At 41.4% G+C, this 16,845-nt stretch overlaps 1 protein-coding gene across 2 annotated transcripts in view; it reads right to left on the reverse strand.

Moving 5' to 3' along the window:
- The window catches only part of LOC124615599 (neuroblastoma-amplified sequence-like), a 414,306-nt gene that overhangs the window by 69,707 nt on the left and 327,754 nt on the right, over window positions 1–16,845 (reverse strand). For both annotated transcript variants that reach the window (XM_047143590.1, XM_047143589.1), the window contains exons 34-36: window positions 8,010–8,230; window positions 2,173–2,295; window positions 1,906–2,082 (exon numbers count right to left, since the gene is read on the reverse strand). In XM_047143590.1, the coding sequence (XP_046999546.1) occupies window positions 1,906–2,082; window positions 2,173–2,295; window positions 8,010–8,230 (521 nt within the window). The remainder of the gene's footprint in view (window positions 1–1,905; window positions 2,083–2,172; window positions 2,296–8,009; window positions 8,231–16,845) is intronic.

The raw sequence follows: 16,845 nt of genomic DNA on the forward strand, positions 1-16,845 counted from the left end.
CAAAGTAATTATCAGTTGTGTCAAAAGTATTGTTCATAATTTAACTACTCAAGTTTTAATTGTAATTTCTGTAAATTAAACATCAAGCAATGTGTAGTTTCCAGTACTTATTACTGTGATGATATATAAGGGCCCGATTTTTGGTGGTCAAGACAGTCAGTTCACAGTCAAGTTTCAGACGAGGCACTCGTATTAGTTAGGTCAACAACAATGCATAAAATTATCTGTGAAATAAGTGTAACACAATTAGGCCATGTATTAAAATAATGACAGTGTCTGTTCAATATGTACAGTATTATTCTGCAAGAAGTGTGAACTGAGTGTTTAGGCTTTCACTGGTCATAGATACTCAACAGTAAACTATTGTAGCAGTATGCTGACGTATGCTTGCAAATTATTAATGAGGCTTATCATAATTTGCCAATAGTTAACTAGCGATATTAACTGTGTATATTGGGGGGTTGTGAACAGTGAAAGTAAAAAACTGTGAAATGCAACTGTGCACCTGTCAGGTACATCATTTACAGTAGTCAGTACTGAACTTCCACAGCCCCATTTTTCAGCCAGTATCATAACACAGTACGTCAACACCGAGGAACATTAACGAAGAAATAAAGCAAGTGACTGTCACAGTGTCACAGGCTTATGCTATCCCGCCAGAGGCAGAGCAACCTGTAAAAGACGGCTTGTCATTTATCAGCTCTGCTGCAATTTCTGTGGAGCACTTTGTGTGGACATGATCACCAACCAGCTGTCCACCAGAACAAGTGGCAATTGCCAAATTGTGACCAAGACCAGAGTTTACCACCCAGTGGATCGTGCTGCTTATAACATGATGCTCAATTTCAACGGCTTTCTTCACAACTCACTCCATCTGGATTCTTCCCTCCATTACCAGCTTTTCTTTTTGATTTGCAGATGGGAGCTATCCTTGTATCACATCTTTTATTTTCATAATCCTCTTGACCTCAGTCTCCAACAATCCCCTGCATCTGCACCCTCCACCCAACAATCTCCTCTTCCTCTGTCCTCTCACCCTTTCCTGATCCTCACCTCCACATCATTATCATTGTCATCACGCACTGCATGAACTAACCAGCGACGGTGACCATTTGTCACATTCCTGGCTCGTGCACATCTTGCACGTGCTACCTCCCTCTTTACCACCAGCCACCCCTCTCCAACCTTGCGTGCTGCTTCCCACCTCTTTCTCCCTCTATCCACATCACCCAACACTGTCACCTTAGTCCACCAGCCAAAAAAAGCACTCACACAGCACAATGGAATTACAGAGGTAGGGGTGTGTGTGTGTGTGTGTGTGTGTGTGTGTGTGTGTGTGTGTGTGTGTGTGTCGGAGTCATCCGAAAGCTAGCAATGTTTTTGTACCTTTTTGTGTGCCTGGTAATGACTCAACACTTCTACTATTAACTGAGCTGTCTCCTTTATTCCTAAAGTATTTGTATAATGTTACCAACTAATCTAAACTCAGTTTCTTCCTGACCAGTACCAAGGCAATGTTTTACAGTACTAGATTTGCTTGGCTGTTATAAGTGTGTATGATGCTCACGCTCAATATGTCGTTCTTCCACAGTCCTGATGGTCTGACGAATATATGGCATGCCACAACTGCAAGGGATATGGTACATTGTAATCATATGAATTTGAAATACTAGTTTTTTTTCAGATCTGAATGCTACATTTTATGAAAAACAAAACCAAACTTGACACTTTCTCAATGGATATGAGTGTCTGCCTAAAGTGCAACAAGTCAGATCTGAACAATTACCTGATTTGTGGATTAAACAGTATCTAATGAACATCTTTGCTCTGGAAACTATGTACTTAACATATCATTTAAACTGTTGTATTAACATTTCCACACTATTATAAAATGAATGAGTGTACCTGAGTCCTGATATTGATTCATTTAGTTGATCCTCCAGCATACTCTCCACTGAAGAGCAAGGTTGGGGAAACACCTTCATCATTCCTTCAAGTGTTTTGAGAGGTACTGAGCTGCATATAGAAAACTTAAACACCTGTTTTATTTGGTCTGGCTCACCCCTTGACAAATCCAGCTGCCTGTATTACAAAACAATAAGTGAGACAGACTTCAAATACTTTTTTATCCATGCACACACACTGGAAAAAAAGTATGATTTTTTTTTATACCGAAGCAGTAGCTGAAGTTCTGGAGAAGAATTTCCATTTATCTCCTCCAGATGATATGAGTTAATCTGATTCAGATGTGAAATCCAGGAGTCCACAGTTGAAGATGCCTCAGCCCACTCTTTCCTGTAACACAAATGTTGCTAGTAAGAAGAGATTACAATAATTCATAACTATCCATGATGGTTCATTAACCTGGACAGAAATGATTTCACTTAAATTCTGGAAGTTTGTTTCTCAACTCCTCCCTTAAATAATTAAAGTAAATGACGACAAATGATCACTGTATTATAAAATTATGAGGGAAGTTCAAAGACTTATACTTTATTATGACAGGCCAAATAACTTTTATTTAGTGGCACAGATGCGTGACACTATTTTCCAGCACAGTCACCAAGTCTCTTCACACAATGGGTGGAATGTCCATCAATCTTTCAGTTCCACAACATTAAAAATCCACTCCTTGGTCTTGGAGCCATTTGACAGCCACTTTGTAAACATCTCCATCATTGAAAAACCTCCCCAGCTAGCATGAGTAAAACCATCAGTATAGACTACTACTGCACCATAAATTGTGCCAATAATGGTGTAGAGCTGTAGAGGGGGATGCATCACAGAGGTGTAAGAGAGTGGGCCCAGAGAAGAGGTGGTGGAAGGGAAATCTGGAGTTCAGAAAAAAGGGGACCAGATGTGGAAGCTGATCGTAACCCCAGACCTGGGCTGCCACTGCGGGAGGTGGATCTCTGTATCAGAAAAGAGGAAGCAGTAGTAAGGGTGCTCCAAAGAGCAACAGATGCATAATGCATAAGCAATCAACTGTTGGCGGCACAAAACCCACAATGGTAGAACCCCTGTTTCCACTAGGGGACTGATCACAGGGCTAGACTGAAAGGCAGCAATTGCCAGCCGTACCCAACAATGGTGTTTTGGGTCCAGAATCATATCATCAAAGGTGATGTCAGGCTCTCTGCAATACTCCTGTAATCTAGAAAGGACTAGATCAATGGTGTGTTGAGCCGTATCAGAGCAGAGCAGTCGTGCAACAGTTGGTATTGCTGAGGCATCAAAGAGCATTCACGTGCAACCAGCATGTCTGCTTTAATTGACAAAGATGAGGAAGCCATGTCAACTGGACATCAAAGAGCAGTCCCGAAAAACTATGAGAGTCCACCACATGGAGGGACTGGGTGTCAAGGTACAGATGCAGATGAAGATGGGCTGTATGGCCATGACAGAAACGTATAATGCAGGTCTTGCCAGCCGAAAAATGGAAGCCACGAGTGAGAGCTCAAGATTGCATTTAATGTATTGCGCCTTGCAATCTGCATTCAGCAATATCCACAGATGTACAAAAATAAATGCAAAAATCATCAGGATACAAAGAGGGAGATACAATAAGCCTCGCAGCCACCACCAGACCACTGATAGCCACTAAAAAGACAGGGACACTCAACCCTATTCTCCCACTATGGCAAGCACCAAACTGTACCTGAAAAGTGCAACATGAAAGAAAGTTCCAGATAAAAAATGAGAGCAGGCCACAGCAGTCCTTCTCATGTAGGGTGGCAAGGACATTGTGGTACCATGTGGTATCATAAGCTTTATGCAGGTCAAAGAAGACTGCAACAAGATCTTGACGTCGGGCAAAAGCTGTTCGGATAGCAAACTCCAGGTTGGACTGAATTATCTGCAGTAGAGCGGCCTCAGCAAAAACCATCCTGAGTTGAAACAAAAAGGTTCCGAGATTCAAGGATCCAATACAGCCTTCAACACACCAGACGTTCGACGTTCAAGTAACTTGCAGAGGACATTGGTTAAACTGATTGGACAATAACTGTTCATCTGAAGAGGCTGTTTACCATATTTCAAAAGTGCAATAATAACACTTTCTCATCACTGGGAAGGGACTTCCCCCTCACTCCAGAGATGTTTAAAAAGGGCAAGTATACGACATTGGCTAGGCACTGATAAGTGTTGAAGCATTTGGTTGTGCACTAGGTCTGGTCCAGGAGCTGTGTTGGGGCAGAGAGCAAGGGTGCTGGTGACTTCCATGCACTCCAGGTGCAAGGAATGAAAGTTAAAGGGAGTGGTTCCAAGCGATGTTTGAGAAGATGGAACAGGGCAGACAGCGGACTGATGCTGAGGCCTTGGTGAAATGTTGAGCAAAATGCTCAGCAATAGTTTCAAGACTGGTGAGGATAACATCATTCAGGGAAATTCCTGAGGCACCTGTAGGATGAGGGCGGGTAAAATTGCACCTGATCTTTGCCCATACCTGCAAAGTGGGAATATGGGGCCCTACGGCAGTGACGTATCGCTCCCAACAAATCTGTTTCTGGCATTTTAAGATAACAGGCCCAGGCATAAAGCTGTTTAAAGGCCAGGAGGTGGCTGAGTGATGGATGCTGTCTGTAGCTTTGGAGGACACGATGCTGGTATTTAATAGCCACAGCATTCTTGGAGGGTCCACCAAAGGACAGTCTTCTGTCGGGGAGAACCCAAAGAGGAAGGAATCACCAAAGCAGCTGCCAAAAGATGGCATCAGTTAAACTCCATATGGACTTATGAACACCATTGTTTGGTGGTACAGCTGGGATGGCAGGCGAGGCAAAGCCATCCTAATTTGCATTAATAAAGGCCTACCTGGAAGGGTGTTCAGGCAAGTAATGCTGAAGAAAAGATATTGAATGGAGGGGAAGAATCTAGGGCTATAAATGGAAAGATCAACGGCCGTGAAAGTGCTGTCTGCCACACTAAAGGGTGTGGGGGCTCCAGTGTTGAGGAGGCAGACATCAAGCACTGCCAGCAAGTCTTCAACAATCTTGCCACAATCAGTGGTTGCACTACCACCCAAAAAGGGTTATGGGTGTTAAAATCCCCAAGGAGAAGTTAGGGGGAGGAGGGGAGGAGCTGTTCAAATGTGTGTGAATTGCTGCTGAGGTAATTGGTCCCTAGACTTACACACTACTCAAACGAATTTGTGCTAAGAACAAAATACACACCCATGCCCGAGGGAGGACTCAAACCTCTGGTGGGAGGGGCCGCACAGTCCATGACAGGGTGCCGCAAACCGTGCAGCCACTCCACACGGAGGAGGGAGCTGTTGAAGGAGGACAAGAAAAGCAGGAAGTGTAGGAGACCAGTCTGGGGGGAAATAAAGATTGCATGTCATTACTGCACAGTCTAAATGGAGCCGAATGTCCACTGCTTCCAGCACAGTATGAAAAGGGATCCAGGAACTAACACGTCAGTGTAGACCAATGCACAGACACCATCAGATGGTCACTACGGACCTGCCGGGTTCCAGCAGAAGGATTGGGAACCATGGAGAGTTGACAAATGAGATTCTCGCTACACAACACAAGCTACAGAGCAGAGAGAAAGGTGATGAAAATAACCATTACAGTTCCATTGGAGAAGAATAGTACAAGACATCAGATGGACATCAAATGGGCCAGAAACCATCTTTGTGCTGAATCAATGTCCATCACTGGTAAGGACGGAGTGACATCCGTTAATGTAAGATTGGACCCTGACTCCATTAATGTAAGATTGGACCCTGACTGACAGTGTTGGGCTGACACCCCATGGGATGTCAGGGAGGTCTTGTCCTGATACTTATGCATGTTCTTCTTCTTCTCCTCCTCCTTCGAAGGATGAGAGCAAGTCATAGTGATATCAGGACCTGAAACACAACAAGTGGCCTTGAGTCTCACACAGCATGTGTCCTGCTTTTGACCTCTAGTAACACGCTTCTTTTCCTGGAGATGTTGGGGAGGGGGGTTCCCTAGAGGGAGCCCCATCCCTGGCTGAAGAGAAGGAGTGGTTCCATGAAGCGAGGGAATGGGAACTGCCAAGGAGGAAGAAAGGAAAGGGGGTACAGGTTGGAGATTTGGAGGGAGGAGCATGTAAGGGCGCAACAGAAGCAAAGGTAGACGTTAAAGAAAAACAGTCAAATTTCTGTCAGACCTCTGAGTAGGATAAATGGTAGAGTTTTTTGAATTTCTGAATCTTCCTTTCCTTTTTATAGGTCTGGCAATCTGATGAGCAAGGAGAATGTCGGCAGAACAGTTCACACACTTGGGAGGTGGGGCACAAGTACTTCCCACATAGAGAGTGTGGCCGCCATCACAGCAAAGAGGTTTTGCATCATGTCGCAAAGACATGTGACCTGTGACCAAAACAGAGACATTAGAAACATGAAAGGATGTGTGATATTTGAAGAGTGCTACCACTTAGACAACAGTTTGCTGCTCAGAGGACCCTGTGGTTGTCACTGTAGGCTCATATCACAAGTAGAGATATGTGAGGGAACATGTATTATTCTTGAAAGTGTGCCTCCTAGCAATTGTGTCTTCCTTAAAATGGCATCACACACTTCTGGAATTTGAGTCAGTTGTAAAGCATTGATTCAGTTTGATTAAACATACTTTTCATTCCAAAGACCCACAGGAAAGAGATACTTGAAGATACACAACACATATTTACAAAAGAATTTACATGCTAATGTTCCTTCAACAGATCCTGTGTGAGATGGTCCCCAAGGATGTAGAAAAACTAAAAACAGTTTTTCATATACACATTCATTGAAAAACTTAATACAAACTTTTAGATGTGTACATACTGAAAAACAATTTACAAGGCTGACTTACACACACTGCATTACTGCATGGACACTGTGACAAACGTAAGTACAACATAATGTTCCTGTTCTGTGGTACAGCTAATAATAAGAACATCAAAAATGTCTGCTAAGAGCTTATCAGTGGAGGGGAAATAGTCAGCCTACATTAAATCCTTTAGGCTCCTCTTAAACTATACTTTATTAGTATATAAACTTTTTATCGTTATTCCAAGTTATTGAAAACATGTATTCCTCAATAATGGTGACCTATCTGGACACTGCTAGCATTACCCTGCCTCCCAGAAAGAAATAGAAAACAGGGTAGAAACTGTGGTCACTTGGGATCTGTGACATATTTTAACTATCCAGATGCTGTGTCTTTGTAAACTACCTCATTGGTCATTCCTGCCATTACTTAAAAAGATTAAGTCATGCATATCTCATGATAAACCACATTAAGGTTAAACCATGAATGGCTGTAATAGTCAGTTACAGTTTCTTATACCATACATACATTTCAGCAGAACACATAGTTGAAAAACATCAAATATGATACCATACATACCACTACAGCTCTGGAACATTTGAGACAATTTCATAAAAAAGGAGGAAGAAGGAAAGAGAATGACACAAAATGAGTTCACAAAAGTCAAGAAAAGAGTAAATTCTTCTACGTTGTACATAAGTTAATTTCCAAAATTTTAATTTAAAAAAAATTAATTAATTTCGTAAATGTTTAGTGAAGGAGGAAAAAGAAGGAAGTGAGGAAGAAAAGAGAGTAAAGCAGGAACTAGAATACATTTAAAAATTGAAACCAAGTTATAATTATTAGTATACTATTTAATAAGAGCAATGTAAGAACAAATGAAACATTACTATTAATGTGTTTGCTATAAAACAAAATCTTTTAATGTCTAATGTAATAATGATTATCTGCCTTTATGACTTCTGCTTGCTTTTACAGTATTTAATTTGTTATAAACATAATATTCATTAGATTTAGTCATTCACTCAATGATTTGTTGATTTGTCCTCATTATTTACTACTGTTCCATTCCAAAATTTTCCAAGTTCTTTTTCAATTTATCATGGGATGACTTAATTTCATTAATGTGAACCAAAGTTTTATTACACTTTACAACATGTTCAACCAATTCAATAACATAAACAGAGGCTAGGCGTGACAAAACAAACTGCTACAAACTTACATACATACCCATGGTTTTCTTTCTTTTTGCCATCGGTGTATTCTTTCACGAGATGTAACAAACTGATTCTGCAGTCAACAGTCATTACATCAATACTCTTCTCAGAGAAACATACAGCTTTAGCAAAGTTTACAACATCTGTGCCTGCCATTTTTGTGAAATAATGACTACACATTCTAAACTGATCAAGCCATAACCTTGGTCCAAGAGCATAAGCACTGCTTGAAACCTGCATGAATAAAGAAAATAAACACACATTTAAATGAAAAAATAAACGAAATCACATAAATGAGAAAAAATATTTATCAAATCTGATTTTGAACTTAATCTTTCCGATTTAAGCATAGCATACATTTAACTGATGTAAAACTGGATATTTTGTGTCTCATTAAAAAAACAGTTTCATCAATTGTTTAAAAAACACTTCTTCTGAAATATGACATTCATTAATAATTAATAATCCTTGAGAAACAACTCTCAGCTATTTGTTATCTGACTTCCGTAGGAAAGCACAGCAAAATTATCTATGATTTTCACATCACCCATAACTACTTAAAATTTTCTACTACTGTTCATACACACACACACACACACACACACACACACACACACACACACACACACACACACACACACAAAATCACTCACTCTTCCTTATTAATGAAAAACAAAACAAGACAAAAGAAAATCAGGCAATGCAATTCCAGATTTGCACATTCACTCCAAAAACAACAATAAATATTAAGAGAGTCTATTCCTTGAACTTAATTACAAACTGGAGATTGCTCTTAAGTTAAATAAAGCCACCATAGCTCTTGTATTGGTATTTGCAAGATATATACTGTGTTATTTGGAAGAGTTAGTTCTTGTTAAGATGCTAACACTGGCATCATAATCAATGTACACAACTGGCTCCTTTCACCGAAGTATGATGCCATTATACACGAGATTATGCCAGTATCACATTGGTCTGGACACTCATGGGCCATTTTGACCCAATGAGATACTAGGGAAATAATTGTACACCCAAACAGAGCCCTGCAAACTTAGGTTAGCCGTACACAACTTGTAGCAGTTCTGCCTGCTTTTATTTCTTCTTCATTTGTTGTCCTCAGTGTCAACATACTGTGTTGCTACAATGGCTGAAAAATGGGTTGTGGATTCCGATACTAACTACTGTAAATAATGTAGCCAATAGGTGCACATTTGCATTTCACAGTACTTCCATTTCACTGTTCACAACCCTCTAATAATACAGTTATTTGGCTAGTGTACTATTGTTTAACCCATGATAAGCCTCATTAATAGGTTGCAGGCAAACATCCACATACTGCTACAATATTTTCCTGTTGAACATCTACAAGCAGTGAAACCCTAACCATAAAGTTCACAGTTCTTGAAGAATAGAAAGGTATGTATTAGTAGACTCTGTCATTGTTTTTACACATCGCCTAATTGTTTATCACTTATTCCACAGTTAAGCTGAAGCTTTGTTGTTGTTCTAACTAACACAGATTTCTCGTCTGAAACTCGGCCGTGGACTGACTGTCTTGGGACCAAAAATCGGGCCCTTATGTATCATCACAATAATAGGTGCTGAAACTGTACACATTGTTCAAAGTTAAATTCACAGAAATTACAATTAAAACTTAACTCATTAAATTAACTGAATAAATTGGAAAATTGTGTCTTTCAAACAGTTTCTTCTATTGCAAGAGTTAGGCCGAATTATTTGTTTAAATAATGAAATTAACATACATAGTTATGCAAACAATACTTCTGACAAAAATGTTAATTACTTTGGAATTAATTAAGGGCTGGCTTTGCTAACATGTTTTCGAATATAGCCAAAGAGATACTTTAAGATTAATAGTGTTTCGTCTTCCAAATGTTTATAATTAGCACAGTATTTATATTTGTTTATACATCAACAATATAATTTAAGTTACAAAACAATTATTGATTTCATACTATAACTAAAGATACTAACTATGAATAGTTGAAAAAAATTAGAAAATCAATTAATTTTATGTATTAGATCTGGTTTTATATTCTTTAAAACTGAGTGCCAACCTTTCTCTTTTATGAAATTGCAGATTATATTCACTTATGCTAATGGTAAATAGTTAAAAGTAACAAAACGAATTTAAGGAAGCAGTTAGCAAAACAAGAGGGGAATTGAAATTATCCCAGCTTCCTTCGTCACAAACTGGGGAGCGAGAGCCACCCAAGACATGGATCACTAACTTCTGTTTCATTTCAGCAGCCAACCAACCCACATGCACGTAACACACCATGAGATTGAAGTGTTCATTACTTTTTCATTTATTTTTTAAATAGAGGTTTGTGCCATTCTTATGATAAATATGGTTAAGCCAAGATCTCCACTGCCAGACACACGAAACATTTCACAGTCATGCTAAATGGTGTTTCTGAAGTGAGCACAGAGATTACAGTTACAAAAGAATGGCAGCACTCACTATTTACCAGCTAATGGAATCTGGATTTGCCAGATCCTTACCCAGCCATGTCAGACAGTGTTCCTTGACGTGCAAGCCATCTGCCAGAACCCATGTGTCACGTAATATTTCAATCAATGAAGGACAATTAGGAGAAAATATTCGTGTAGTCAGAATTTCTGTAGTTGTACGAGGGAGTGTCGTAAGTAAAGTATTAAAAATCGCCACTGGTTGGGTATGAGTGTGGAGATGGGGGCCATTTAAAAGCCATTTTCTTATATTTTTCTTGAATAACTTGAAAATCACAGCTTCTAGTCAAAATGTTTCCCAGAATAAAATAAAACTTCATCAAATTTCCTAAAAAAAGTCCAATTCAGGATTAATAGTCTCTGTGTTAAAAAGGATGGAAAAATCGCCTGTTATTAAAAATAGTGTTTTAATGTTATGAAATTAATTTTTATTGTTAACTGAAGTGGGTTAAGAACAAATACTAAATGTGTGTACCACATCTAAGACCAGTAGAGCAGTATTAAGAAATAAATTGCATTTTGGGGGTGTAACTGTATACAGGATGTGTGGTGGTGGTGGTTAGAAGTGAGGGGACGTAGGTCGCTGGATTGTGGTCATGCCCTTCCCTCCTTGAAGGGTCTGCAAACTGAAAAGTGAGCACACAATTACCCACACTGTGCACTCCACTACATCATAAGAAGTAACTACAGAATGTTTTACAAAATTATACTGAATTTCCACACCACATCTTATGAATCACTGGTGACAAAGTGAACAGACTTGCCTGAAGGATGTTAATTTACCACAAAGGGCATTAACACTAAATACAGATAAAAGTAACTAATAAATCTAATGAAAGACAGACATATGGACAGACTCGTAAAACTCTGCAGACTGTTATACACTTCCACAGGAGAAACTGATTCCTAGTCTTCTTGTACGGCAGCTGTAACGTTCTTCCAGGAAAGGCAACTTCCCCCAACACAAGTGCTGCTAGCATCACAGTTTACAGGCAGATTATACTTGCCAAGCATTTCCTGTCCAGTTCCCTTATCTTAGTAGTCAAAATAACTTCATTGTGCTCATGTTTATATAACGGAATTTACAGTTTATTAAATGAGTACTGATTTGAAGTGTTATGTAAGTTTCTATGTAAAATATGTTCCTATAAACAAAAGCTGAGAAGTAACCTATCTCTATTGCACAGGGGGACAATGTAAGGCTGGAAGAGATGCCGCTGGGGTGTCACATTTGATAACCCTCATGCTCTGAAAAGTACTCCAGTGAATGATAGTGGAGACAATGAAATCAACATTGTTGAATACATATTAACAGCATGTTATGCTTCAGACAGGCTCCTCAGTGTGGTAGACAGTTGACAGAAGCTCACTTTACTGGAATTAGGCACTCATTTGATAAATTGAAAATAACTCCACTATATAAAGACAAGGTTGAGGGCAACAAGCACAAAGTGGTGGGGGAGCACCACTTAACATATCATGATGTCTAAAGAGACAGTGCCCGAAATGCAACCTAGCGAAAATGATCTTCTCATGGCAAGGGGGGCGAGAGGAGGTCGTCCAAGCCACTGGGAAAGGCGTAATAACCCAGAGCTAGTTCCCATGAAGGGAGGGCCAGGGGTGATGTAAACGTGACACCGCCTGCTGACATACAGTGACACAGATATCATCGGAGGAAATGTAAGAACTAGTGAGCTGAGGTACAAGGGCTGCAGCCTTGGCAACAGCATCAGCAGCCTCACTTCCTGTCAGGCCAATGTGACCAGGAATCCACATAATCATCACAGTGGCTCCATCAAGGGTGGCCAAGTGACAGCTTTCCTGGACCCAATGCACTTAGGGACGGACGGTGTACAGTACACATAGGCTTTGAAGGGAACTATAAGAGTCAGAGCAGCTGACGGAATTGAAAAGCTTGTGTTGCCAGATATACTGTGAGGTATGATACAGGGCAAACAGCTTTGCTGTAAATACTGAGCAGTGTTCAGGAAGCCAATACCAAGAAACATTGGTGCCAACGACAAAGTCACACCCGACATTATGGTCAGTCTGAGAACCATCAGTGTACACAAAGGTACTACATGAAGTTCTGTGTGGAGGTCGTGAAACTGAAGGTGATAGAGTATGGCTGGATTAATGTCCTCAGGCAGTGAATGAATGCCAAGGTGAATATGGACCGCAACATGAAGCCAAGGTGGTGAAGTGTTCACATCCATCAGAAAGTGGCAGGTAGCATGAAGTTAAGCTGCCAGAGCAAGAGCTGAAAGCAAACTCCAGAAGCTAACAGAGAAGAGGGACATGCCCCATACTGGCAATCAAAGGAGGCATAGGATAGGTGGCCACGCATGGCAGACAAACAGCATGCATATCTGCTGAAGACAAAGTCACGGTGGTAGGACAGTGGTAGTTTGCCATTTTCTGTATACAGACTAAGAACCAGGCTAGTGTAAAAAGGCATCAGTGGCCAAACAGATGCCATGATGGTGGATAGTATTGAGGGACAGATATGGAAAAAAAAAAACCCACCCATAGTCAAGTTTCTGAAAGGACATGGGACCAAGACAAATGTAGGAGGGTGATTCGATATGCTCCCCAGGAAGTACCACTGAGGACACGTAAGACTTTTGAGAGACCGCATACAGTGGACTGACAGGTAAGACATGTGGCAGGACCAAGAAAGTTTCCTATCGAGCATGAGCCCCATGAATTTTGTAGTGTCAACGAACAGAAGCGTAACAGGCCCAAGATGTAAAGACAGTGGAAGAAACCAATTGCGCTGCCAGAAATTTGTATAAACAGTTTTGTCAGTGGAAAAATGAATGCCATTGTCAATGATCCAAGAGTAAAGATGATCTAGACTTTGCTGAAGACACCGCTCAATGAAACAAGATTCCTGAGAACTGTAACAGATGGCAAAATCATCAACAAAATGGGAGCCCAAGATGCCTGGCGGGAAACAGCTCATTATAGAGTTCACGGTAATAGCAAAGAGGATGATGCTGAGGACGGAACCCTGAGGCACTCCGTTTTCCTGGATAAAGGCATCTGACAAGGCAGAAACCACATGTACTTTAAAAACTCAGTCTTTTGAAAATTCCTGCAGGAAACGGGGCATGTGACCACGGAAGCCCCATGTGTACAGAGTATGGATGACATCAATCCTCCAGCAGGTGTTGCAGGCTTTCTCCAAACCGAAAAACACGGCCACAGTCTGGGATTTCCGCAGAAAACCATTCATAACATGGGTGGACAAAGGGATGAGATGCTCAACTGCAGAATGGCACTCTCGAAATCTACATTGTGCAGTAGTTAGTAAATTGCAAGACTCGAGCCACCATACCAGACGGGCACGAAGCATGCATTCCGTCACTTTGCAAACACAGCTGGTGAGAGAAATGTGGGCAGTAGGTAGAAGGAAGGTGTTTGTCCTTACCGGGCTTAAGTATGGGTATGACAGTGGCTTCATGCCAGCATCTGGGAAACATGCCCTCTGGCCAGATGCAGTTGTACGTATGAAGGAGAAAGTACTTGCCCACAAGCGAAAGACACTGCAATAACTGAATTTGAACACTGTCTGGCCCTGGGGTGGAGGATCAGGAAGAAGTGAGAGCATGATCTATCTCCTTCACAGTAAAGGTTGCGTTGTTGTATTCAATATTTTGGGAAGAGAAGGGCATCACCTGGGCCTCCTCCATTCATTTCTGATGGAGGAAGGCATGGTGATAGCGGGAGGAGCTCAAAATTCCTGCGAACAGGTGGTGCAAGATGTTGGAGAAGTAATAGGATCCACTATGGCATAATTTGCTACTGTCACGCTGGAAACTGGAGAATGAACCTTGGTCCCAAAGACCTGTTGGAGGTTGGCCCACAAGACAGAAAATGGAGGGGGATGTTAAAAGAACTAGTAAATGATGATGATGATGGTTTGAGGTGAGGGGGTGCTTGACATCATGGTCATCAGCGCCCTGACAAAAAGACAGCATGCTAATCTCGTGTGTGGGGACGAAGCCTGTCCCCACACGTGGAACAGTTTATATTGACTAGTACATGATATCCAGCTAGCTTTTCCTGGATATCCCAAAGAATGCGACCACACTGTGCATGCAACTGTTTATAATGAATGCAGTTTGTCATTGTAGGAAGTCTCCATACACGAATGGCATTGCAGCACTTCTCAGTACACCAAGGAACCAGGACACAGCGTGGTAAAGAAAAAGTGCAAGGAGTGGAATGTTCTGCGGTGGTGAGATATTTCACCTGATCACCACAAATGGTGAAACTTTGTTCATTGAAGGTCACCCAGGAGGAGTAAAGCCTGTACTAGGCCTTAGAAAGCTGCCATTTGGGCATGCACATAGGTGCAGTAGGGGTCAACAATTGGATGGTACAAGGGAAATGGTTTTTCAAGTTTGTGTCACTTGAGATGATGGGCAGTGCAGAAGGAGAGTCCAAATGGGAATGTGTGTGAGTGGAGTCTGAAAGGAATGTGTGTGCTCCCATGTTAACACAGATGAGGTTAAGGCGATTGAGAAGATCAGCCAAGAGGTCACCTCTCCGCAGATTCTGACCAAGCCCCAAAGGGGATGGTGAGCATTGAAGTCAGCAAGCAGCAGAAAGGAGTAAGAGAGTTGCCCAATAAGCTGGAGGAAGTCTGCCCTGATGACACTGAATGACAGAGGGATGTGAACGGTATGAAGGGAAAAGGTCAAGTGAGGAAGAAAAATGCAGACTGCAACAGCTTGGAGCTGGGTAGTCAGAGGGATGGGGTGACTGTGAACATCGCCCCTGATGAGCAACATGATTCCCCCATGAGATGGAAAGCCATCTTTGAGGGGAAGGTCAAAGCAGAATGGGAAGAAATGCGAGAGCTCAAAGCAGAACGAGAAGAAATGCGAGAGCTCAAAGCAGTCGTGAGGATGCAATTTTTTTTCCTGGAGGCAGAGTATAAGCGGACGCTGTGATTCTAAGAGCAGCCATAAGTACTCTTTGTTGGAGCATAGGCTGCGAACATTCCATTGGAGGATGGGGAAAAAATGAAGGGACATCACCTCAGCAGCTGCTGAGTGCCAGCCTTCAAATACTCGCTGCTACGGGGCACAGGGAAAGGAAGATCCTGCTCTTTAAGGTCTACAGAGGTGTCGGCATTCTTCTTTGGTCAGCCTGTGGAGTCCAGGGTAGAAAAATGGTTGGTTGTGGGCACTGGCAACACAGAGATCGGCCAGGCAAGGGTATCATGTGGCAACATCATCAAAGTGGATCTCCAAGTCGGCGAAGGAGAAGACCATTTCCCTTTGTTTGACTTCTCTGAGACTTTCCGGTTGTCAGAGGAAGACAGATGTTAGTTGGGTGGAGGAGTGTAAAGGGTGTATACGTGGAAGTCAAAAAAAAATTCACGGATTTTTCCCGGATTTCCCGGTTAAAAATACACTTTCTCCCGGATGGAAATACGCTTTTTCCTTGTTAAGTAACAGTATACTTTTCCTCTTAACTGTAAAAGTTATCACTCCTTTCAGTGGTTGTGGTTTTACACCGGCGTAGAATTTCCCAGCACTTTAGAAAACTAAACTCAGGGGGAAAAACACGTTTTGGAAAGATGTCTGATGTGCAGCAACATGTACACTGCATATTTCGTATTACGAAAGTATAAATTCGAATTCCACCAAACACCGCATGTTACTTTCCATAGAATTGAAATTGAGATTGCAATGCGCTTTTGTAAGCCGGTCGTAGCTCATGTTAAGCGATCTCGCCAGCCAATGAAAGCGGCTATTCAGAGCATAGGACACGTGATGTAGTCAGCCAATAGCAACATCACTGTTAAGCAGCGCGAACACACAAATCGGGAAAGGTAATGGTTTAAATTAATATACATAGTGTTGCTAAAAGAAAAGAAAAGCTTTCACGTACCCTATAATATTGGCCTCTAAGATTAATAAGCTGCAAGATAAGCTAGGCTTTCACACGCAATGTTGATCTTTTTTGCGCGTTTCACTTCAAGATACATCACAGAAATGTGCCAGTAAATTTTTTAACAACGACATAAATTTCTGACCTTCTGGGCTCGAAAATATTCTAATTGGTCGTTCTCAAAGATCTGAATTTTGAATGAGAGTCAAACACACTGTTTTAAGAAATTCATCGGACATTGGCGCACAGAGTTCATCTTGTATAAAAGGAAATTTACTTTACTTGAAAGTAACGCTTTTCAAACAACCATTCGGAATATTTTCCCGCGATGTTATATTCGTTTCAGGAGTTACGCCAGATGACAAGCGTCGCCGTGCTTGCGCAGCTACGACGACGCAGGAAGCCCGTACGTTCGTACGTGTAAAACATTAAAAGATCTTACATTATGT

Source organism: Schistocerca americana, chromosome 5, assembly GCF_021461395.2.
Source record: "Schistocerca americana isolate TAMUIC-IGC-003095 chromosome 5, iqSchAmer2.1, whole genome shotgun sequence".
Classification (NCBI taxonomy): Eukaryota; Metazoa; Arthropoda; class Insecta; order Orthoptera; family Acrididae; genus Schistocerca; species Schistocerca americana.